This window comes from Geotrypetes seraphini, chromosome 11 (assembly GCF_902459505.1).
Source record: "Geotrypetes seraphini chromosome 11, aGeoSer1.1, whole genome shotgun sequence".
NCBI lineage: Eukaryota > Metazoa > Chordata > Amphibia > Gymnophiona > Dermophiidae > Geotrypetes > Geotrypetes seraphini.
Genome location: NC_047094.1, coordinates 113,352,880 through 113,377,496, shown reverse-complemented (window position 1 = coordinate 113,377,496; position 24,617 = coordinate 113,352,880). Strand labels below are relative to the sequence as shown.

General features: G+C 45.6%; 2 protein-coding genes across 6 annotated transcripts in view; one reads left to right on the top strand and one right to left on the bottom strand.

The window, feature by feature from the left end:
• Positions 1-1,122: 1,122 nt before the first annotated feature.
• Positions 1,123-3,991, bottom strand: TP53RK (TP53 regulating kinase). The gene is made up of 2 exons (XM_033963089.1): positions 3,614-3,991; positions 1,123-2,851 (listed from the first exon to the last, which is right to left on the bottom strand). Exons 1-2 carry the CDS (start codon positions 3,843-3,845, stop codon positions 2,373-2,375), a joined length of 711 nt encoding a protein of 236 aa, XP_033818980.1. The 5' UTR covers positions 3,846-3,991; the 3' UTR covers positions 1,123-2,372.
• A 4,187-nt stretch (positions 3,992-8,178) lies between these two features.
• Positions 8,179-24,617, top strand: part of SLC2A10 (solute carrier family 2 member 10) — a 95,606-nt gene continuing 79,167 nt past the window's right edge. Inside the window, exons 1-2 of one of the 5 annotated variants that reach the window (XM_033963088.1) lie at positions 8,179-8,363; positions 11,813-11,918. The gene's annotated coding sequence lies outside the window, so the exon portion shown is untranslated. Of the gene's footprint in view, positions 8,364-8,409; positions 8,559-11,812; positions 11,919-24,617 lie in introns of those variants that run through there. The other 4 variants (XM_033963087.1, XM_033963083.1, XM_033963085.1 and 1 more) reach the window with 4 other exon arrangements.

The following is a 24,617-nucleotide window of genomic DNA, read 5'->3' as shown; positions in this document are numbered from 1 at the left end:
GTTAGGAAAACAAGGTTAACAAACCGCACAGCGACTCCCCGTTAAAATAAAGAAGCCGTGGTGCTAGAAAGGCACTTAGAAAACGCAGAGAAGAGAGACAGGGCTTTCTGGCTCCGCGGAAAACTAAGAACTGAAGAGCACGAGGAGGGGATGCGCCCTCTAGTGGAGCAGGAAGGCACACGCATGCGTGGGCAGCACTAGCAAACTTCGAGATCTTCAATCAAGTTTGCTTGAAAAGCTGTCTGCGAAGGGGCTCCGTGGATGACATCACCCACATGTAGAGAATATGCTGCCTGCTTGTCCTGGGATAAACAGACTACCCAAGGGGTATGCCAAGACCAACCTGAGAAACACTAACACCCCCTCCCCCTTTTACTAAGCTGCTGTAGAGATTTCTACTAGAGAATGACATGGGGACCGTTTACTGCAGTAAACCGTGGTCACTGCAGTAAATCCACAGGAATGGAGACATTTGCAACTGGTTTACCGCAGGAACGGGGCCAAGACCTTCCACCGCCCCGCAGGAACGGGGCCAAGACCTTTTACCACCCCATGGTAGCAGTGAAAAGTCTTGCTCTTGTGGTAAAAAAAAATTGCACCCGTGTCAGACTCGGCATCTCCTCCCCTGTTCCTCTTGCGCCTATTTTACCTTCAGGAGTCAGCCATGTCACGATGAAGATAGAAGGAACCCAAAACCAAAGCCTGAGACCAATGTGATTTGAAGAATAAAATTACCAGCCAACAAAAGGTAGAAAAATATTAATCTATTTTATATTTTGTGATTAGAATATTTCAGATTTGAAATATGTATTGCTAGAGCTGGTATTAGACATAACTGGGAACCGCAAAGCTCAGGCTGTGCTTCTTTAGCTTCCAGCTGACTTAGGGCTCTCTCTCACCAGGGGGCAGTTGCTCTCCCCTAACACTATTCCTGCTATGTGTGACTGAAGTATTCTGTTAGCTTGATTTTTCTATGTAGCATTCTGTAGTAATTTGGTTTATTCAGTTTTCACAATAGTGGAGGGGATATTTGTAAAAGGGAGGGGAGACAGGAATTTTGTTGATCCTTGCTCAGTATTATTTGTATTTATAAAATGACAATTGTACAGAATATTGTCTCTTTTTATACTTTAATAAAATAAGTTCAGTATAAAATCATAGCTATTCAAGAGGCTTGTGTGGATGGGATCTGACGGTTTGCAGGGCAGGGACAGGGACGTAGCTCTTGGGGATGGGGAAGAACTCACGGGACAGGGTGGATATGGTGATAAATTTTTTCCCTGTGTCATTCTCTAGTTTCTACCATGACCTGGAGCACTAAATGCTGCAACACTACAAAATTCCTATGAGTGTCAGAGCATTTAGCGCTCCTGGGCAGAAGAAACCTCTACTGTGGCTTAGTAAAAGAGGGCCTAATTAAGAAAGACGATTTATCCATCTCAGCATAAGTTTTAAATGCAAAGAAGAATACAAAAAAGAAGGAAAGTTAGGCAGACTTGTACTGAAGACCAATGATTATATAGGGAGAGGAAACTTTAATCAACCATTTGTCTCATATATAAAGATTCTTTTATTATACGGTGAATATTCAATTTACGGTGATATTTTTTTCTCTCTCATTGCACAAAATAAGAAAAATGGCAGTGATTTTAGAGCCCAAAGTAAATTAAGTGGATTTTTATGGCATGATAATGCTTTTGGTACATTACTCATTTGGTATTTGCAAGATAATACATAAGATAACAATACCTCTTTTAAAAAAGTTGTACTTTTCTCCTTTGAAAGCATTTATTAAAATCATAACAGAAGATTTTTATATCATCCAGTATTATGCACATGTTGTAGTGGATAGTTTAATGCAAACAAATCTAATAAGTAGTTATTAAGAGAATGACACGGGGACAAATTTATCTCCGTCCCTGCAGGAACTCAATTTCACTGCACTGTCCCTTTGAGTTTTGTCACTATGCTTGTCCCTGACCCATTCCTGTAAACCCACACAAGCCTTGAACATTTATTTTTTTTCAAGTGGTTGAGGCTTGTGCAGATGAGGACAGAGCTTGTAGGAATGGGGCAGAGACAAGAAAAGAACTCGCGGGGACAAGTCGGAAAAATGAGTTCCCACAGGGATGGGGAAAAATTTGTCCCCATGTCATTCTCGAGTTATTTAACACGTTTAACAGAACCAAATGGATGTACATTCATACTGCACAGCTAAGGAATATTTCTAGAGCAGCCGTTCACCTAACAGCAAAAATATGAGACTTCTGTTAATTCTTGTGATGTACAAAACAGCTATGCCAACAAAACATTATGAAGGATGCAAAGCATATCCTCTTGCAATATCTGCCCTTCCAGGTCTGCCCGTTTCTCTACCCAACCATTGATCTTTTTCTTCCCCTCAAACGTACTTCGTCGAGTTTTTTAATGACAGGACCTGATTTTTTAGAGGCAGCCGAGTAACTTTTGAGGAGCGCTGCAAAAACCTTTTCTGTGTTCGGATGGGTACTCAGAAAGGCTTTCTCCAGGACATAGAGGTCAACACCTTTATCTTCAGGAAGAGCAGAGATAAAACTCAGTCCAAAGTCTATCAACACCAAGTTCAGCTCTTCTGCTGGGGAGCGTAACAGCAGGTTGGAAGTAGTAAGATCTCCGTGGATAACATCCTCATCGTGCATTTGGGCGAGTAGCTGACCTATCTTTTCTGCCAAGGGATTGAGTTTTTCCATGTCCCTTTCAGATTGCTGAATAGATATAATGTGATCTCGGACAGTGGCGGACTCTCTAATATCTTCAAGGTATATACAGTTGGAGGCATAGTCCACAAAGTAAACAACTGGTGCTGAAATACCTGAAAGAATTAATTACAACCATCAAAGTAAGATATAAAATTTTACTTTATCATTACTTTTCATGTTTTTCATATTCTGACATTTCAAAATTGAGCAGCATTCTAGAGTCAAAATTCTCATCTTACAAACTGGCTGTTATTTTGCAGATATATATATATATATATATATATATATATATATATATATATATATATAAATAAATTACACACACAGTGGCGTAGTGAGGGTGAGAGGCGCCCCTCCCCCACCCCTCCTGCCACGTGCATTTTCCGTACCTTTTAACTTTGTCGCAAGCAGCCACCAACTTGCTGCCCGCTTTGGCGCTCTCTCTCTGACGTCACTTCTTAGATGCGGGTCCCGGAAGTGACGTCCAAGTGCCGAAGAGAGCAAGTTGGTGGCTGCTCGTGCCAATATTAAAAAGGTACAGGGGGAATGGAAGGGGCACGAGCGCGACAAGGGGGGGAGGGGTGGAAAAGGCTCTGCATCAGCCCCTCCTCCCTGCCAGGCTCTGCACCCAGACCCCCTCATTCCATGCCAGGCTCAGCACTCAACTCCACACTCCTTGCCAGGCTACTGGGCTTGATCGACCAGGTCTGCTCCAGTGTGGCAGCTCTTATGTTCTCTACTTGTGAACCTCAGTTTGGAAATGCAATTAAACATAGCCTTAACCTCCTCCCCCTCCTCCCTTCCCTTTCCCCCTTATCCCTTCCCTCCCCTTCCTCCCCCTCCCCTTCCTCCCCCTCCCCCGGTCTGTCCATTACCTGCGCGCCTGCAGCGGAGAATGGAGCGCACTTCTTGCGCCGTCCGCCGGCGCGTCAGCTTTTCGTCCAGCATCGGGTGCCGGTATCCCTTAGGGAACCTCTCCTTCACTACGGCCGCCCTGCCCAGGAACTGGCCCCGGTACACGCGGGCCTCGGCTCCCTGCTTCAGCAGCTCCAGGCTGGACAGAAACTCCCGCAGCCGCCGCTGGAAGCTCTCCTCCGCCATGACCATCGCCGGAGAATACGCAAATTGCGTAAAAAAAAAAAAAGGTGACAGTGAGTCTTCCCGGTGTCTGAGCCCTCTAGGCTTCGAGAATACGAATGTTGCGCGAACTGCGCTATTCCTGTGCACGATTTATGCGTGTCCGGAGGGAAACGCTGATGGTACATTTTTGTTCCGCTAGGTTCTATGCACAAATTATGTTCGTGTTGGATTGGAATGTTTAGGGGGCTTAAGCTGTTTTGTCATGAAGTGCTGTTCGTTTTCAGGGTTTGGCTCAGAGGAGGTTTATTCCTTGGTAGGCACTCTACCCAAATATTTGAATACCAGTGCTTATCCTCTACATAGAATTATGACTCACATAGGTGCCAGCTCTGTGGGTGCTTGGCATTCCCAATTCATATCGCCCCAGGTACAAAATAAATACCTGTCTAAAATATGTAAACCACACAGAAAAAATGGGTGCTATAGTTGCTTGAGCATCCAGAATATTTACAAATGCCTTCACTTTCTCCAATAATTCTAAAAGAATGGCCCCTATGATGACTCATTAATGTGGGGTGTAGAAAAATACCACAATATCACAGCAAACACTTTTCGCTCTCCATCTATAAACTAAAGTGATCTCCCCCTCTCCTCAACCCCCAGTTCTGGAGACCCAGAAAGCACTTTCCCATCCACACACCATCAACTGCCCCTCCCCAGGTTTTGCCAGCTTATCAAGTTAGAGACTGATTTGCTTGGCCAGTCTAATAAGGTTACCAGATTTTTGGTTTGCAAATCTTGGACACTTTGGCAGGAGCAAGCAGGGCAAAGCTGAGCTTTCTCATGACAATTTTACACCTTAAAAATTATAATCTACTAAGAATAAATTATTACTTTTATTCTTAAAAGTACTTTTTTTATTAAGCTGCTTAAAACAAAATATTTAGGGTCCATAACCAAAGTCTTATGCTGGTTGATATATATTTATTGGGGTTTATTAACCACCTTTATGAAGAGATTCACCCACGGCAGTGTACAGTAAGTATAATTCAACATAAAATGTACATAATAGTAAAATGACCAAATATAAATATGTATACTATGAAAGAGGTAAACTCATGTCCCACATCAAAGAGAATTAATTATGCAATTTTTTTTTTTTAAAGGGCCAAAGCAACTGTTAAAGGGCAAAATCCAGCTGTTTAATATGTAACTAATTGTATGCTGATGAATTATCTATCAAACAATAAAAATATCCAACCTTTGGTGTCTTTATCGTTCAGCATCTCTCTCTCTCTTTTTCTTGTTCTCTGGCCTCATCTGGCCATTTTATTTTTCTTCTGGTGTCTTCATCCTCCTTTTAAGTTTCAGCTCTGCCTCTGTGTACTTATGTGAAAACTGTTGCCACTGATGGCTCATTTGTGATATGAGACATATTTAAAATGTTCAGTTGGAGTTGGATTTGTACATATTTGACAGTACCTTTGTTATGTAGCTTTTTTCACAGTAAGTCAACTACAGATTTGGAGGATAGGCAGGATATCCTTTTTTTTTTTAATGTATAAATAAAATGTATCTCTGCATACAAAGATTCAACTTGTCCAAGCTATGGTATTTTCAATAACAATCAATAATGGAGTTAATTGACAATAGTTTACATCTGGGCACACGTCTTCCATAGTTGCTAACCTATAAAATCAGGCCCTAATTCTCTAGTCTAAATGGTGTCTAAAGTAAGGTGACTTTTAGGGGCCTAATTGTCAAAATTCCCTTAATTTCTTAAATAGTTTTTTTAAAATTGTAATTGATTCTATAAAAGGTAGCCAGCTTCCTAATGCATGGTGCTGAGTGCACCTAATGCCTAAATAGGTGTTTTTATGGGCAGAGCATAACTTAAGCGTCACTAAGTTCAATTCTCCAAAAACTTAGGTGCCTGAAATGTAGGTCAACATTTCCAGCACCTACGTTTTTACATAGGCACCGCTAAGCATGATTCTGTAAATGGCGCCTGTGTGATTGACACATGGCTGGCACCATCTTTCTAGGCACCATTTACAGAATCCAGGCCTCATTACTGTCAGCCTAGCATTGCTAGCAATCAGCATTTTCAGTTGGCCTAACCAATGTCAGCAAAGGCCTATGGGACATTATATCAATCTGACTCTGGAATGTTGATGCAGTTAGACTCTAAATGCTCTTGCACAGAATTCACATACACTAAGCATCCAGCCAGACTGGATTTATCAAGAAGATAGGTTACTTGAATGGGACAAAGAAGCCAGAAACTAATCCCATCTACCATGCCTGCAAGTATCGCACCTTCCTTATCAATTAAACTAACCATTGTTTCAAACAGTTTACAAATTATAAACAGAAAGATACTGGGAAATACAATAGTTTCTATATTCAGAATAAGATTCCAAGCTATAAAAGCCTCCTCTCTGCAACACATCGCTCTCTCTATCTCTGGAACCCGAAGATTAGACCATCACCCCCATCCCCCTTTCTCTCTCTCTGGCTCTCCCTGGAACTTCATGCTTCTCTGTCTCTCTTTTCCTCCGGACTCTGTAAGGCAGGGAAACTGCTTTGCTCTCTCCTCAATTGTAATGCTTATGAATATTGCTTTTCTGTAAGCCTATTTCTATAATATATTCTGTATGCAAGCACTCTTAGTGGTCTTTGTCAGTGATTTTACTTCCTAATGAAACTTCTATGAAGGCATTGAACCCAGGACCTGGCATTTGTAAGGGCGCTTTAACCATATCCCCTCCATCCTTACAGTTACCTAATTTTTTTACACCCCTCCCCCCTTTTTATAAAAGCATAGTGTGTTTTTTAGTGCTGGCCGTGGTGGTAACAGCTCCTACGCTCATATGAGCTTTGGAGCTGTTACCGCTGTGGCCGGCGCTAAAAAAGGGGGGAGGGGGGTTAGGTTGCAACTTAAAAGGACATGGCCATGAGAGGGGGGTGAATAGGTCAAGGCATTCCAAGAAGTTAGGTGCAGTTTTATAGAATACTGTGATGGGCGCACTCATTTCTCAAAAATTAAGCAGCGGCATTTGGACCAGGTTTCAGTAGGTGTAAAGGCTGAGGCCTGAAGTCGGGCACAGGATTCGGCACTGAGCACTAATCTATAAGGGGCACTTGCCGAGAATCACCCTTTTTAAAACACAGGTTTAGCAAGGATCTTTCCGGCCCCTAACTGTCAGCGCCATTTACTGAAACCAGCCCATACTGTGGCCTGCCCAAAGGACAAACAATTAGTCTTGAAGGAGATGAAACATAGGCTTTTCTCAGAAGTACCCAGAGTGGTGTCCAGTTAAAACATATACCATAAAATAAAACAGAACAATCATTCTAAACAAATAAATGTGTCTCCCAGCCAAATTCAAAAATGACCTTAAAACTTTCCTTTACACTGATACTTATACCTGATCCCTCCATTCCTGTTTCTTAGTTCAAAACAGCATCAAAGTGATGAAGCGAGGGTGAGAGATGCCTGGAGACGTGGCACCCCACCACTCTTATCGCCCACTCCTTCCCTGATCCCCCTTCTGCTCGCATGCTCCCTTTTCCCTTCCCCGTACCGCTAGTGGTTCACTGCCGCGAGCAACAAGAACTTCAGCGTGCTCCTCGTGACCCCATTGTCCCTCCCGCTGACTTCATATGTGCAGCACTCAGAACAGACGTCAGCGGGAGAGAATATTAGGTTGTGAAGAGCACGTTAAAGGTGTTCGCGGCGGTGAACTACTAGAGGTACAGGGGAAGGGGGCATGTGCATGGCGAGAGTTGGAGTGGGAAGTGGCGGGGGGGGAGAGGGGGGCAGGGTGCCAGCACCCCCGTCAACATGGCACCCAGGGCGTTCTACCCCCCTTACTATGCCACTGATAGGAGGAAATATGTTTTCACCCAGAGAATAGTTAAGCTCTGGAACGTGTTGCCAGAGGTTGTAGTAAGAGCAGGTAGCGAAGCTGGTTTTAAGAAAGGTTTGGACAAGTTCCTGGAGGAAAAGTCCATAGTCTGTTATTGAGAAAGACATGGGGGAAGACACTGCTTGACCTGGATTGCTACTCTTTAGGGTTCCGGAATCTTTTGTTACTCTTTAGGATTCCGGAATCTTGCTATTCTTTAGGATTCTGAATGGAAAGTTGCTACTCTTTGGGTTTTGGCCAGGTACTAGTGACCTGGATTGGCCACCGTGAGAACGGGCTACTGGGCTTGATGGACCATTGGTCTGACCCAGTAAGGCTATTCTTATGTCTCAGTAAAAGATGGAAAAGGAGGACTGCATCAGGCTCCTCCTACAGACGTGGAAGGAGGCTTTGGCACATCCCTCATTTCCAGGAGCATTCTTACTCCTGTTCCTTTAACGCTGGCTTTAGCTTTCCTCCGGTCACTGTACCTTTAAGAGGCTTGAGCCGTGGTGCCGGCAGGGAACAAAAAACTTTCTAGGAGCCAGTATGAAAACTTGGACGAAGTTCGTGGAAGTGCTCTGAAAAGCTAATCGGCCCTCGGGAGCCTCCTTTGGGTGCAGATCTAATGCCGGTAAGCGCTGCTGCTGCTTTTCGGGGGAGGGTGGAAGGCTGAAGATGAGCGGTCCCTGCATCCTCCCTGTAGGCCACTTGCCAGTCTGCTCGGCTGGCCCGGCCGGCCCGGCCGGCCTAGGTGGCACCGTGGGCGGCGGCATTTTGTAAACGCCACGGTTAAAGGATCAGAAAGTTGTGCCCTGGTTTCGTTTTGGTGAGTGTGATAAAAAGCAAGGACAGATCGGGGCAGAGGGACCCCAGCATCGATTTCTTTCAACGCGACAAAGTCTCCAAATTCTGGTTTTGTTGTTGTTGGGGTTGGTTTTCAAGAGCAACAATGATATTTTAACCGATTGCCTTTTCCCCTCCCGGTGACCATATAATTTAACTATTTCTACTTCCTGAAATGTTTGAAGGTTTGTTATTGTAAGTGAGGGGATTTCTCAAATATTGGGCTCCTTTTACTAAGGGGTCCTTTTACAAAGGCACGGTAGCGGTTTAACGCTAGTACCTAACGCCTCCATTGACGAGGCATTAGGATTTTAGGCTGCCGCGGGGGTTAGCGCGTGATGAAATGTGCGACGCGCTAACCCCCGTAGCGCGCCTTGATAAAAGGAGCCCTAAGCTGCGATAGCGGTTTTAGCGTGCGCGCTGAATTGCCCCGTGCGCTAGACGCTAATGCCAGCAATGAGCTGGCGTTAGTTCTAGTTTCAAGGTTTTTTTTTATTTTTGATATACCGTCTATCAAAATAGGTGTCTAAACGGTGTACAATATAAAAAAATTGCAAAAATCAATTAAAATAAATAAATACAATATTTTATCAAATATTAAAAAATCCTAGACGAATTTAGGTTAACGTACATGGTTTAGTGCGCGCTAAAAATGTTGTGTAAACGCTATCGCAGCTTAGTAAAAGGAACCCATTGTTTTTGCCCAAAGTGCCTTTAACTTTGGAATTTGAGTTGATTTCATTTCATTTTAACAGCGCTGTGGAGTCAGTAGATAAATGTTCCGACTCCGACTCCTCAGTTTTTTGTACTTCAGACTCCGACTCCAACTCCAACTCCAGGTACCCGAAATTTCCTCCGACTGTCAAGTTGAGAGAAATGAGCATTTTCGACACCACCTTCTTTTTGCTTTTAATCAAGGTTCTAAGGCCGCAGAAGCTGCTCCGCAACATTTGTGCTGTGTATATAGTGGGTGCTATAGCTGAAAGAATCGCTCGTGATTGGTATGCCAAATTCAAAAATGGAGTCGGTAGAATGTTCCGACTCCTCAGTTTTTTGTACTTCTGACTCCGACTCCGACTCCAGGTACCCGAAATTTCCTCCGACTCCGACTCCACAGCCGTGCATTTTAATACTTGATATATTGCTCAAACCAAAGTGTTAGAGCAGTTTACAATGCTTTAAAAAAACACAAAATTCTCAACATACAATAACATTGTCATTAGAATAAGTGATCAATATAACCTGTCCCAAAAATTAATGATTGTTTTAAACCCCAGAAAGATATGAGGGGTGCGGCTCCTTGGGTTCATAGTCATTGGCGCCGACATTGCAGTGCTGCCTAAAAAGTGACTTTAAAGAGCTCCGACGTAGGGTGTGAGTGGGGACCCCCTCCCAGTTTATTTCATACTTTTCGTGCTGACGTTGGGAGGGATGGGGGGTTGGAACCCTCCATTATAGAGTAAACTTAACTTTTTCCAAAATTTTTAGGAAAAAGTTAAGTTTTCTCTATAATGGGGGGGGGGGGGGTTGCACCCCCCCAATGGCAGCGCGAACAGTCTGAAGTAAAGTGGGAGGTTCCCACCCACACCTCCCATCAGAGCTCTTTAAAAGTCACTATTTAGGCGGCGCATTGGTGTCTTGCGCCGAATTGTCGGCGCTGCCATGTTGGCGCGCTGAAGTCTCGTGCGCTTTTGTCCCGTCACCGGCCCCCTTGCACCTTGGGATGGACTATACCTTCTTTTGAAGTGAGGCGCTGTAAGAAATGTAATTTTTAAGGACAAGAGACAATTCCCTGTAGCCATAAAGGAATTCTCTGGCATGAGGAGGTTAAGAGGTCAGCAGGATTTGTGGTACAATGAAAGCAGTTTACATTTGTTGGATGCCGGTACTTTCTTTTTCCCTAGTGAGCTCACATTCTACATTTTCTACCTGGGACAATGGAAGGTTAAGTGACTTGCTCAAGGTCACAAGGAGCCCCATTGGGAATTGAACCCAGATCCCCGGGTTCTATTTTAGTCTATCCTGGTTTTCAACCTACATTACAAACAAGTGGTATATTTCTAGCCTCTGATCCTACCCAGTGCGGTAGGTTCCTGTGGCGCAGTGGTTAAAGTTCCAGCTTCAGCACCCTGCTGGTCAAACCCATGCTGGTCCTTGTGACCCTGGGCAAGTTACTTAATCCCCTCATTGCCCCAGATACATTAGATAAATTGTGAGCCTATGGGGACAGGGAAAAATGCTTGAGTACCTGAACAAATTCATGTAAACCATTCTGATCTCCCCTGGGAGAAAGGTATAGAAAGTTGAATGAATAAATAGTGTGAAAAGTTTCAGCCTCTGTTAACCAGAGCAGGTATTGTGACATCATAATGCCTCATTCCACCAATAAGAGCCAACCTCATCAGTGATGTCACAATGGCTCGATTGTCCTATACTTGGCTCACTTTTGCTACATTTTGAATTCAGAGTGGCGCAGTGGTTAAAGCTACAGCCTCAGCACCCTGAGGCTATGGGTTCAAACCCACACTGCTCCTTGTGACCCGGACAAGTCACTTAATCCCCCCTCCCCCATTGCCCCAGGGACATTAGATAGATTATGAGCCTGCTGGGAAAAATGCTTGAGTACCTGAATAAATTAATGTAAACTGTTCCGAGTTCTCTTGGGAGAAATAAAAATCCAAGACTGGCCTTGTATCCCCCCAGGAACTGGGCTCTCCAGCTCTCATCAGTAGCCACAGCTCTGACCTGCTGGATCTTCTAACTTATAATGTTCATTGCTATTCATGTACATTTCTTGAGCTGACTCCTAAAAGACAGGATGCAAAAGTCGTTCCACAAGGCAAACATCCTACAATGAACGCCAGGCCATCAATGTGAGCCAATCTGTTTTTTCAACCCTCGCTCCTCACCCCCAAGCTCTGAGTGTTCTGAAATGATTGCAGCGCTGTGTTTCATATTGACAAAGCCTGAGAATAACTTTTTAGTGAGGTGCAAGTGGCATAATAGGAGTCTGTCTACAGAAACTGATGTACCTCAGCTGTATGCTCAGTGAAACGTGAGGAATCCAGTTGTGTGGGATTTATGTTGTTCGGCTATCAGAAACCCGTCTGATACAGCAGGAGTTCAGAATTTAAGAACCTGGACTGAATGAATGTGCCTTTGTTATCTTGAAATTAGGTAAGAGATCTACCCTTCGCTCCTCTCTAACTTTTAGCTCTTTTCGTGTCCCTGTTTCAGACTAGGATTAATGTACACAAATATTAAAAAGTGCAATGCCAACCAGGATGTCACCTCCTTGGGACAACATTTCAGAAAGCCGGAACACTGCATCAATGATATTATGGTGAGAATATTAAAAGGAAATTTTAAAAGAATCCAGGAATGCAAGACCTTTGAGATCAAAATGATAAAAACATTTTGAAACCCACCAGACGGGACTTAGGGCTAGATTCACTAAGCTCACGTCCTTGCCGACTGTCCTGTTGTCTGCCGCCCTGAAATACCAGTATCAAAACAAAAATAAAACCAACAAAATTAATCATGTTAAACACATCTCCTTTGTGCAAAAAGCACAAGAAGGCAAGATCTGCTGACTTTCCTGCTCTCTGCCGCCCTTCCCTGCAGTGCGAGCCCATGGTTTTAACCTGCGAGTTAAAAGCATGTTCTATTCTTGGCTGCAGCGTGTTCTGTTCCATTAAAGCCTCCCCCCCCTCCCCCCCCGCGTTCTGATCTCGCTTGTGCAGAGAGCAAGAAGATGGTCTGCGCATGCGTCTGGATTGCTCTGCAGCGATCCTTCCGGTCGCTGTGGGACATGCCTCCGATCGCATTGATTTGCATAAGGACTCGTAGTGAATTGGTTGCCCGGGAAGACTCTGACACAGATTGGATAGGTGAGTTTAGTGAATCTAGGCCTAGACTCCTCCCTAAGGAAGTCCCTGATTGGTTGAGGGGCCCATGGCCCCTCCAAAGGGAGGAGCCTGAGGCGCCTCAGCCAATCAGGGCCTTAGGCCCCTCCCCATGCATCTGATGATGCATTGGGGTGTGGCCTAAGGCTGCACTTGTGGCGGAGGAGGCGTGGAGCAGGAGGGACTGAGCACTCCTCCTGCTCCCAACGATCTACTAAGGTACGGCGAGGGGGTGGGCCTTCTCCGGTCAGCCGGCCGGCCTCGTAGGAGACCTGGAGCAGGAGGGACTGAGCACCCCTCCTGCTCCCAAAGATATTGGTACGGGGAGTGGGTAGGCCTGGCGGGTGGGCTGTGCCGGTCAGGGAGGGGTGGGGTGTGTGCGGGTTCGAGTGAGCATGGGTGGAGAGTGTGTGGCACAGGGGAAGCTTTTTTTTTCAATAGTCCTGATATTATGCGGCCTATACTGTCAGGACTCAATCCGATCTGTGCAGTTGATTAGGGGCGTGCCTCTGATCGCCCCCATTTTCATGCAGATGGTTGACAAATCGACACCTTCATTTCACCCTTCCTTATCTCCCTGTCTCCCACCCTCCCCTCCTTCTTCCTCTGTCATTTGAATACTTTGATGTTATACTCTTATCTACTGATAGCTGTCTTCATATGCTTATCTCTGATCTCAAGAAAAGGATTGCTTTCAAAAACTAATCTAATCATGCTCTAGTTAGTCCAATAACAAAGGTATCACTTGGATTATTTTTTTTAATGTATTTTTATTTCTACATATTATCTTTAAGGGTGGACTAACATGGCTGTCACACCATTTCTCTCAGGATAATTACTACTATTATTAATAATAATAATAATAATAATCAGTGATGCTATAACTGGAATTCCATATTCAAAGCTGGGGCAAGTGTGTTTATTTTCAGGCCCCTTGGAGCAATTCCTTTAAAAGCTTAGTTGGACATAACATAAGAACATAAGAAGTTGCCTCCACTGGGTCAGACCAGAGGTCCATCTCGCCCAGCGGTCAGCTCCCGCGGTGGCCCATCAGGTCCGCGACCTGTGAAGTGGTTTCTGAACACCTCTACAACCTACCTCAAGTTCTATCTGTACCCCTCTATCCCCTTATCCTCCAGGAACCTATCCAAACCCTCCTTGAACCCTTGTACAGAGTTCTGGCCTATCACATCCTCCGGAAGCGCGTTCCATGTGTCCACCACCCTCTGGGTAAAAAAGAACTTCCTAGCATTTGTTCTAAACCTGTCCCCTTTCAATTTCTTCGAGTGACCCCCTAGTGCTTGTGGCTCCCCACAGTTTGAAGAATCTGTCCTTATTTACTTTCTCTATGCCCTTTAGGATTTTGAAGGTTTCTATCATGTCCCCTCTAAGTCTCCTCTTCTCCAGGGAGAACAGCCTCAGCATTTTTAACCTGTCAGCGTATGAAAAATTTTCCATACCTTTTATCAGTTTAATCGCCCTCCTCTGCACTCCCTCGAGTACCGCCATGTCCTTCTTGTGGTACGGCGCCCAGTACTGAACACAGTACTCCAGGTGCGGGCGCACCATTGCGCGATATAGCGGCATGATGACTTCCTTCGTCCTGGTTGTGATACCCTTTTTGATGATGCCCAGCATTCTGTTTGCTTTCTTTGAGGCTGTCGCACACTGCGCCGATGGTTTCAGTGATGTGTCTACCATCACCCCCAGGTCCCTTTCAAGGTTACTCACCCCTAGCAGTGTTCCCCCCATTTTGTAGCTGAACATCAGGTTCTTTTTCCCTACATGCATGACCTTGCATTTCTGTACGTTAAAACTCATTTGCCACTTTTTTGCCCAGTCTTCCAGTCTCATTAGGTCCCTTTGCAGGTCTTCACAGTCTTCCGTGTTTCTAACCCTGCTGCAGAGTTTAGTGTCATCACTTTTGAATATTAAGCCATAAATATATTTTAAAAGAAGCAATTCCAGGAGGCATTTTCCCAAATACATGGGCTGTTTGAAAACTGTGCGTACTGTTAGTTTTTTGAGTTTGGGCGTCAGAACGAACCATTCAACTCCACTCCCTGGGTGCAGGTCCCGGCAACTGGATGCCAGCTGGCTTGCTTAATGGTGAAGCTGCCCCGTGACATTTCCGATATGTTGACTGCAGAAGGTCACAACTCAATGGGATCCTCATAGTCAACGATGACCCCCAAGGTTGCAAGCTGACAAGACAGGGAGGATGATAGCGTTATCCACTGAGACAGAGAGCATGGGGAGAGGAGAGGTAGGTTTGGGCAGAGGGAAAAAGTAGCTCAGTCTTGGCCATGTTCAGTTTTAAGTGGCAGCTGGACATCCAGGCAACAAAGGCTGAGACCTGGGTTTGGACTCCTGAAGAGATTTCTGGTGTGAAGAGGTAGATTTGGGAGTCATCAGCATAGAGGCGATATTGAAAGCCATGGGAGGAGATCAAGGGAATGAGTATAGATGGGGAAAAGAAGAGGTCCCAGGACCAGGGCTGTGGAGTTGGTAGATAAATGTTCTGACTCCGACTCCTCAGTTTTTTGTACTTCAGACTCCGACTCCAGGTACCCGAAATTTCCTCCGACTCTGACTCCTCGACTCCGACTCCACAGCACTGGTTAATTTTCAGATCGTTAAAATGGAATGTCAAGTTGAGAGAAATGAGCATTTTCGACACCACCTTCTTTTTGCTTTTAATCAAGGTTCTAAGGCCGCAGAAGCTGCTCGCAACATTTGTGCTGTGTATATAGTGGGTGCTATAGCTGAAAGAATCGCTCGTGATTGGTATGTCAAGTTCAAAAATGGAGTCGGTAGATAAATGTTCCGACTCCTCAGTTTTTTGTACTTCTGACTCCGACTCCAGGTACCCGAAATTTCCTCCGACTCCGACTACTCGACTCCGACTCCACAGCCCTGCCCAGGACAGAGCCCTGGGGAATCCTGATTGATAGTAGGATAGCAGTGGAGGAGGATTCACCACTGGATACACTAAAGGTGAGAGAGATACGAAGGTGAGAGAGATACTAAGAGAACCAAGAAAGTACAGGGCCCTGAAATCCAAGTGAGAACAGTGTATCAAAGATAAGGCGGTGGGTGGTCTCCAGCATCAAGAACAGCAGATAGATCAAGAAGGATGAGGACAGAATAGGAGGCCTTTGGATTTGGCCAGGAGCAGGTCATTGGAGACTTTAGCAAGGGCAGTTCAGTGAAGTGCAGGGGGTGGAAGCCTGATTGGAGCAGGGCAAGAATAGCTAGGGATGACGGAAAGTCTAAGCCAGGGCTACCCAAGTCCGGTCCTCGAGATCTACTGGCAGGCCAGGTTTTCAGGATATCCACAATGAATATGCATGAGAGAGATTTAATTGCACTGCCTTCTTGGTATACAAATCTCTCTCATGCATGTTCATTGTGGATATCCTGAAAACCTGGCCTGACAGTAGATCTCGAGGACCGGACTTGGGCAGCCCTGGTCTAGGCAATGGTGGTGAACAGCAAATCAAGTAGCTTAGATAAGAAGGGGAGGAGGGAGATGGGGTGATTGTTGGAGGGGCGGGTGGGATCCAGTGAGGATTTTTTGAGGAGAGGCGTAGCTAGGGCATGTTTGGAGGCCTCAGGAATGGTTGCTGCGGAAAGCGATTAATTGAGGGTATGACAGATAAAAGGGATGGCAGTCGGGGAGATAGCGCTAAGTAGATAGGTGGGAATAGGATCAGAGGAGCAACTTGTGACTTTGGAGGAGGAAAGAAATTGAATAGTTTCCTCTTCAGCGACTACAGAGAAGGATGGTCGGCAGATTGGACTGTGCGAGGGGGAGGTAGCTGAGAACTCGAGTTTAATTTTGTGAACCTTGTTGTAGAAGTACTCAGCCATTGTCTGGGAAGGAAGTGAAGGGGGAGGGTGAGAGGTGAGGGCACCTTGAGTAGAAAGTTTGGTGCGGTAGAGATAGTGGATTGGATCCAGAAGTAGTCAGACGAGTGTAGTAGTCTTGTTTTGAAGGGAGAGAGAGCTGACTGGAAGGAGATCAGCAGGAATTTGAAGTGTACAAAGTCAACATGAGTGGCTGACCTACTTCCTTGCTATTTTCGTACTAAAATGCTTGGCAACGCCCTTGTTTTCTAATTCCTTCATCTTTATTGCTGTTCTTAGCTAGTTAGTTCCTTTTGCCTTCTTATGCAACATGGCTTTAGCACCAGGTTTTGCTTACAACCTCCAGGTGATCTCCAGCTAGACTTAAGCAAGCATCCAACTTTGGAGTCAGTCTTATGGTAAGAGCCATGAAAAAAATGTTGCTTTTACTATGACAACAGGAAATGACATGCAATTATGGTTTATCACTCTTTATAGACCGCCTTTTACCAACAGTAGCAAAGTGGTTTGTAATGTAACAAATTCAAGGAAAATTGAAAGGAACTGCAATCAAGAAATTAAGAGCAGACAGACAGGAGCAGGAATGGGGCAGATGGTGAAAGACAAGTGACAGGCAGAGTTCAAGGCTGAAGGGAAGGCTAACTGGGACAAGGGAAAGGCATAAACCAGGTGGCAAAGGCTTCAGTGATCAGACGAGTCTTTTTAGTCCTGATTTAAACTTCAGGTAGGAGAGTTCAAGGCGCACGTGCTTAGACGGGGTATTTTAGAGGGCAGGTGCTAAGTAATTGAAGGCAGAGGAGCACATAAATATGTACCGTACTGCCAATGGAGATGGAAGACAGAGCTGACGGCCGTTTAGAGAGTGGAGCACACATGATGAGCTGTATAGAATGGTGTGATAAAAAAGGTCTATGAATAGGGTGCCGGAGTAAAGTGTATGATGAGTGAGCAACCGGCAATCGGTGGTTCTGTTTCGGCCGTGGCATCACGTGATCGTAACGACCTGTTCTACATAAGATCCTGATAGCCAGCTCAGATAGGGAACTGAGAGGCAAGAGGAAGGGGGGGGAGACATCTTTTTCTTTGAGAGGGCCAATCAAACCAAGTTCTCTCCCTGCCCCTTCATCTCTCTCGTGCTGATGCCACGTAGAACAAAGATTTTGGTAGAGCCATGGGCCCAACTCATTCAACTGCCTCTGAGAAGAGGGTATGGATGCCGGGGAAAAGAGGACGATGCAACAATAAATAACTTACATACAGCGAAAAAGCTCTTCTAAAGCAAAATCATAAAACCAAAAGAGAATTTTCAAGAAAAGGCCTCTCTAAATAGAGTTGTCTTCAGCATACTTAAATTTCTGAATATCGGAAAGCATTCTAAGTGATCCAGTCAAATTGTTCCGTAAGAGCGCATCTGCCACTGGGAAGTCTGCATGGGACACAAGAAAGGGGGGATGACCCCTGTCCCCCACTCGCTTGCAAAAGCGATCCACACGGTATGTAGGGGCAGTATTGAGCCTGCAGCTGTCAGTGCTTAGTAAGCATTGATCGCCACGAGCGCCAGCCCAATCTAGGTGCTGGCACTGAAAGTTGAGGTCTTCAGTAGCACCCGGAAGTTACCTGGGTCCAGTTGATACTCGGTTCTCTGCCAAGAGATGGACCATCTCTCTCTATATCAGGGGTAGGGAACTCCAGTCCTCGAGAGCTGTATTTCAGTTGGGTTTTCAGGATTTCCCCCAATGAATATGCATTGAAAGCAGTGCATGCAAATAGAGCTCATGCATATTCATTGGGGAAATCCTGAAAACCCGACTGGAATACGGCTCTCGAGGACCGGAGTTCCCTACCCACTGCTCTATATTATCTTCTTGTTTTTTGGAAAAGACTGTTGGTGGTCACGACTGTTACATAGTAACATAGTAGATGATGGCAGATAAAGACCCGAATGGTCCATCCAGTCTGCCCAACCTGATTCAACCCAAATTATTTTTTATTTTATTTTTTTTTTATTTTTCTTCTTAGCTACTTCTGGGCAAGAATCCAAAGCTCCACCCAGTACTGTGCTTGGGTTCCAACTGTTGTTTATTTTGTTAATTTATTTGAATGTTCTTTTTCTTTCTGTTTTGTTTCATTGGATGCCTTAGTATTAGTTTGTATGTTCGTAAAAGGAGGGATCAATTAATTAGTGAATTAGTCTATATAACCAATAGCATTTTTCATTTTTTGTTTGATACTGATATTTAATATGGGTTATTTACTTAATTTGCATAAATATCCTAACATTATCCTCATGGACAGATATTGAGGCAGATCTTGAAGGAGGTGGAGATGGGTGCTCTGGCTGTGCTGTCTGGAGCTGGCGTGGAGAATCCTTGTCGCATCATGTTTCCGGCTCCTAGCCGTTGGTAAAGTTGATTGCAGCTTGTTTAGTAACATTAGAATCTGAACTATTCAAATTGCAGGTAGTTTAATCTGTCGGTCTTATTTTTATTTCACCTTAATTACTGTCTTCTTTTTATTTTGATTCAATTTTATTATTTGGGGTTTTTTTTTATTCCTTAAGGCAGGGCTGCCCAAGTTCGGTCCTCGAGATCTATTGGCAAGCCAGGTTTTCAGGATATCCACAATGAATATTGTGGCCGGGCCTGTCCCTGAGTAGGTGGGAAAGCCTGGCTCGGACCACAAGCAAGAATTTTGAAACGCCTTTTATATGGTTGTATGAAGGAAAACCCGGATACCGGATTTCTGGAAAACAGTATCAGGTTTATTAATGTCCCCAATCAAAATAGGAAAAAAAAAACCCTTCACCATTGGGTTTAGACTCCCTTAGGTGCTTCCTGCACTCTGGTATAGCTCAGTCCAGGTGAGTCATATGGGCTTTGACTGAGGAACGGGATTGCCCATCTTTATCCAACAAAATATAATTCAAACTCAAAACTTTACATTAGTCCAGTGCTCTCCTGGTCTCATATCCCCTCTGGGAATTATCGGTCTCTCAGAACTACAGCCCCTTTATATCTTTATAGCTGAGCTGAGCTCGGCTTATGCCAGCCTTTTCACGTCTCAGCTCCTTCTGTATTTACACAAGCTTTTCTCACCTAATTAGGCAGGGCTGCCTCAGCTCTGCCTGCCATTATGCTTTGGCTTCAGTGTGAAAAAAAAACCACAGAAAACTTTCTTCATGCAATCAGCTGAGGACTCTCACACACAGTACCCTCCCAGGTCCATGTCCTCTTCACTTATACTATCCCCAGGGACACTACACATTTCCCATTCACCCTCATGGGAACTCTGGCTTTCCATTTCTGCATCCCATCCCCCTTCCTGCATGTCTGCCAAAACCTCTGCAGCATTTCCATGGGGATCATTTCCCAACCATTCTCCCTGGGGCTTAAGCTGCCAGTCACTGTACCTCCAGAGTGTTGTCCTGCCTCTCCTTATGAGCTGGCTTCCTGCACCACGGTCCTGCTGGGGCTTAGGTAACTGGTGAGAGCTGACAACTCCATGATTCGTTTGGCTTCTGTAATCAGGGCCAGCTGTGTCCTCCTCTTTCCACTCTAACTGACTTTGCCTTTGAGGCTTCTGTGCTTGCAAACTCCGGGGTCTCTCCACCCCTTTTCAAATTGGTGTCAGGTTTCTCTCTGACTTGGGGAAAGGAGTGATAGGGGAAATTAGTGGTTTTCAGAGCCCTCCCCATCTGGCTCTTGAGCTGTGCTGGGACCTGCCTTTTCTTGCATTCTTTTGGCTGAGCCAGCTGTCTTGGCTCCATGCCGGGTTTTACAGGACCCTGTGCTGCATGTTGGGGAGTTTTAGCAGTAGTTTTCACTGTGACAGGAGCTTCCCTGTCACAATATGCATGAGAGAGCTTTGCATACCAAGAAGGCAGTGCAGGCAAATCTCTCTCATGCATATTCATTGTGGGTATCCTGAAAACCTGGCCTGCCAGTAGATCTCGAGGACCGGACTAGAGAGTTGCGCGGGGACAGAAATCCCACCCATCCTCGCCCGTCCCCACCAGGATCCTCTCCATCCCCACCCATCCCCGCAAGGAGTTACCTCCATTCCCGCCCGTCCCCATAAAAAGCAGCAATTACTTCTGACAGAATCATCAATTCCACAGTTTCTTTTGTGTTTGCGCTGCTGTTTTCCTTGTGGAATCTCTTTGGTGGAACCCTTTTTTTGTTTTCTGTTCAGGTAATTAACTTATAAACCCCCTCTTTTACTAAGGCTGACGTGTCCATTATATTATATGGACGAACCCTGCTTCCAAAGCCTTCCATTCCCATGGGAGTCCCGTTGGCCAGAGGGGGGTCTCCGTAGGAGTCCCGTGGGTTAGGGGGGATTCCCGTGGGACCCCCGCGGGACCCGCGGGATTCCTGCGATCCCCGTTCCCATGCAGACCTCTAGACCGGACTTGGGCAGCCCTGCCTTAAGGGCTTTAAATTGTGAATTTTGGTCTTTTTATATTGTTAGTTCGTAAGCAATCGTTTATGCAGGTGTTTAGTCAGATTGTGAGCGTATCGGATAGTTAGGGAGGTTTTCTAAGCAGCTAATATTAGATATTTAATTGTTTGTGAATCGCTGTAAACTTCAAAGAGGCATTGGTGGTATATAAATAAAAATGGTGTTGTATAGTTAAAACTGCAGTTGGAAATTCTATAAACATCATTTAGGTTGGGTGCCGTTAGCTTCCCTAATCGGAGACACCCAGGGCTCCTTTTACTAAGCTGTGATAGCGTTTTTAGCGCGTGCAGAATTGCCGCGTGTGCTAAACCCGCGCTACGTGGCTAGAACTAACGCCAGCTCAATGCCGGCATTAGCGTCTAGCACGCGGGACAATTTAGCGCGCACTAAGTGTGCACTAAAACAGCTATCACAGCTTAGTAAAAGGAGCCCCCCAGTGATGCCTAACTGAATTCCATGTGAAAATGGGTTTAATTGGTATGGTGATTGACCATGCCATTAAAAAAATGATTTAAAAAAAACAAACAAACCCAACAACAACAATTTAATCCCCTCTTTTCCTAAGGTGCGTTAGCCGTTTCAGCGCGTGCGAAATGCTAGCGCGTCCATAGACTTATAATGGGCGCGTTAGCATTTGGCGTGAGCTAAAACGGCTGGCGCACCTTAGTAAAAGGACCCCCTAAATTTTGCGCAAAATACTACACCGTGCCTACTGGTGACCAACAACGTCTGCCTGAAAAGTAGGCATGTTCGGGAGGGGGGAGAACAGGTGTGCTTGACTTACACATTGCTAGGTATTTGTGCTAGGTGCTGGTCAATTAGGCCAGGAAAACCCTGGCCTAATATAATGGTGCCCACCACTAGGACGCCTAGGCACCGCTAGGTGTGGTTCTATAAATAGCACTGCGTGGGTGAATGAAAACGTGCCGACTGGCGCCTACTAGTGAGGCGCTGTTCGGCGGCATTTATGCCAGAACTCTTTGTCCCGGTTATCCAGGCGCCGGGTCTGGCCTGACTCCATCCCTGGACTGACACAGCACTAAGAATGGAGTGCCACAGGAGTCGGAGCAGATAATTGGGGGTTCTTTCTGGTTAAGTGCCACTGAATATGTGCTCCCCCCCTCCCCCCCAAGACAATATGGTTTCTGTGTTTGTCCTACAGATAATATGTAGAAACTAGTGTTTAAGCCCGCTACATTAACGGGTGCTAGAATAGATGTGTAGACTTTTAGCACAATGGGTCGCTGAGGCGTTTCTTTCTTTCTTACTTTATGTTTTTTATCTCTCTCCCTGCCCCCCTTTCTTTCTGTCTCTGTCCCCCTATGTGTCTCTGTCTCTTCCTTGGCCCCCTGTCTTACTGTCTCTCTCCCTGGCTGTCTGTCAGTCTTTCTTTGTTTCTGTATCTTCTCCCTTCGCGAGTGTGGGGCAGTTGTAGGCGCGCATGCGCACTCCTTCTGGCCACGGACATACGGAACACACAGGTAGGAGTGCGCATGCGCCGCTTAGGGTTTTTATTATCTAGTCATTAAGCCTGTTACATTAAGCCTGTTACATTAACACTGACTCTCTCTCTCTCTCCCTGGCCCCCTTTCTCTGTCTGTCTTTCTGTCCCTCTCCCTGCCCCTGTGTCTTTCTTTCTTTCTGTCTCCCTCCCTCCCGCTGTCTGTCATTTTTCCCCATTTCCCTGTGCATCAGCATTTCCATCCCACTTCCCTATGCAGCAGCAACAGCATTTCCCTCCTATCCCCCCCCTTTCCTGTGCAGAAGCAGTAGCGGTATTTCCCCTCCCCTCCAAGTCCCTGTGTAGCAGTAGCAGCATTTTCCCCCACCCCTCTTTCCCTTCTCTTCCCTTCCCCTTCCCTGCTCCATTTGACCCCTCCCCCTTCTTTTACTGCCGTTGTCCTGCTCGATCTGGCCTGCTCCTGACCCTCCTACCGCCGACAAACCTCCGGGCTCCAGCCGCGTAGGCAGCACTTTAAACACGCTGCTTCGCGGCCTTCTATCAGAGACGCGGCAGAGGAAATCAGCAGTAGAAGGCCGCGAAGCAGCGTGTTTAAAGTGCTGCCTACGCCGCTGGAGCCGGGAGGTTTGTGGAGGGTCAACGGCCGGAGCGGGGCTGCTCTCCACCATTCAGTTGCTGCCACTGGAATGTAAACAGGGCAGCGAGTGTGGGGCAGTTGTAGTCGCGCATGCGCACTTCTTCAGGCCACGAACATACGGAACACGCAAGTAGAAGTGCGCATGCGCGGCTTAGGGTTTTATTATAGAGATAAAACAGTGACACCTTTTTTATTGGACTAACTAGAGTCTGGTTAGATTAGCTTATGAAGATAGTCCTTCTTCAGATCAGAGATAAGCAAATATAGACATCTATCGGTGAATAAAAGTAAAACATCAAAGTATTCAAATGACAAGTCCTATGGGAAGAGGGAGGGGATGGTGGGAGACAGGGAGATAAGGATGCATGATAATGTTTACTGCTCTGACACCTTATTTTTTGTAAAGTGTGAGAAAACCAATGTCTTCATTAAGTCCTGTTTGGTGGGTGTCAAAATGTTTTATCTAAAAAAATATGTAAAGCACTTTGTGCAAACCACACAGAAAAAGCAGTGTAGAAGTCCCATCCCCCTACCTTTAACCAGATAGTACCACTGAAAATGTCCAGTTAGCACCCGAGCTGAAAAAGACTGCTCTGGGGGTGGGGTCAGCACTTAACCAGGTAAGTTCACTGCATAGATAGAACCACATAAAAGGCAGGCCTGTCTTTATATTGGGAAAAGCTATGTGCCAGCTGACTGTATACTTGGAAATTCGAGGCTGCAGCTTGGACATGGTCTGACATTGAATTTCCAGGTATAGGTAATGTTGGTGGCAGTCAGCAAAACACACACTGCTGCCGGCTGAACCTCATACCCTTATCTTCAGAGCGAATGCCATGTATCACTACCCTTTGATGCCTCCCACCCGACCAGTTTCTAACAGAGGAGATTGAGAGGGGACATGATCGAAACATTCAAGGTACTGAAAGGAATAGACTTAGCAGATAAGGACAGGTTGTTCCCCCTCTCCAAGGTGGGGAGAACGAGAGGGCAGTCTCTAAAATTGAAAACTGGAACGCTCTTCCAGAGTCTGTCATAGGGGGGAAACACCCTCCAGGGATTCAAGACAAAGTTAGACAAGTTCCTGCTGAACTAGAACGTACGCAGGTAGGGCTAGTCTCATTTAGGGCGCTGGTCTTTGACCAGAGGGCCGCCACGTGAGCGGACTGCTAGGCACGATGGACCACTGGTCTGACCCAGCAGCGGCAATTCTTATGTTCTTATGTTCTCTGTGCTAAAGCGCACTGCCGGTTTCCTAATGCACACATAAAAGACAAAAGAACTGCGTCCCAATGGCAGTAAGCAAATAGAATGCAAATGGACCTTATGAAAAAAAATGTACACTGATATGGGAAAGCTCACCACCGGCAGCTATATTTGGTGCACAGTAAAACTGCGTGGGCACCCAGAGTTGGAGATACATCCACATAGGTGCTGGAATGTCTTTCTTTGCAATACCAGAATTCTTCATGCGCAATACAACATTTTGCCATATGTGCAGCTTGGTTGCCCCCGTGCTGCTTTTTGCAATGACCAACAGACCAGCATTTCTTTGTCCCAGCCCACTTCCCAAATCGGCTCTTCTTCAAGGAAACCAGAAAAAGTTGTGAGTTTTATGTGCCTAGAAAGGTTAAGTGGATCACGGAAGACACACAGCATTGCCATACTGGGACAGATCAAAGGTTCGTCAAGACCAGTATCCTTTTC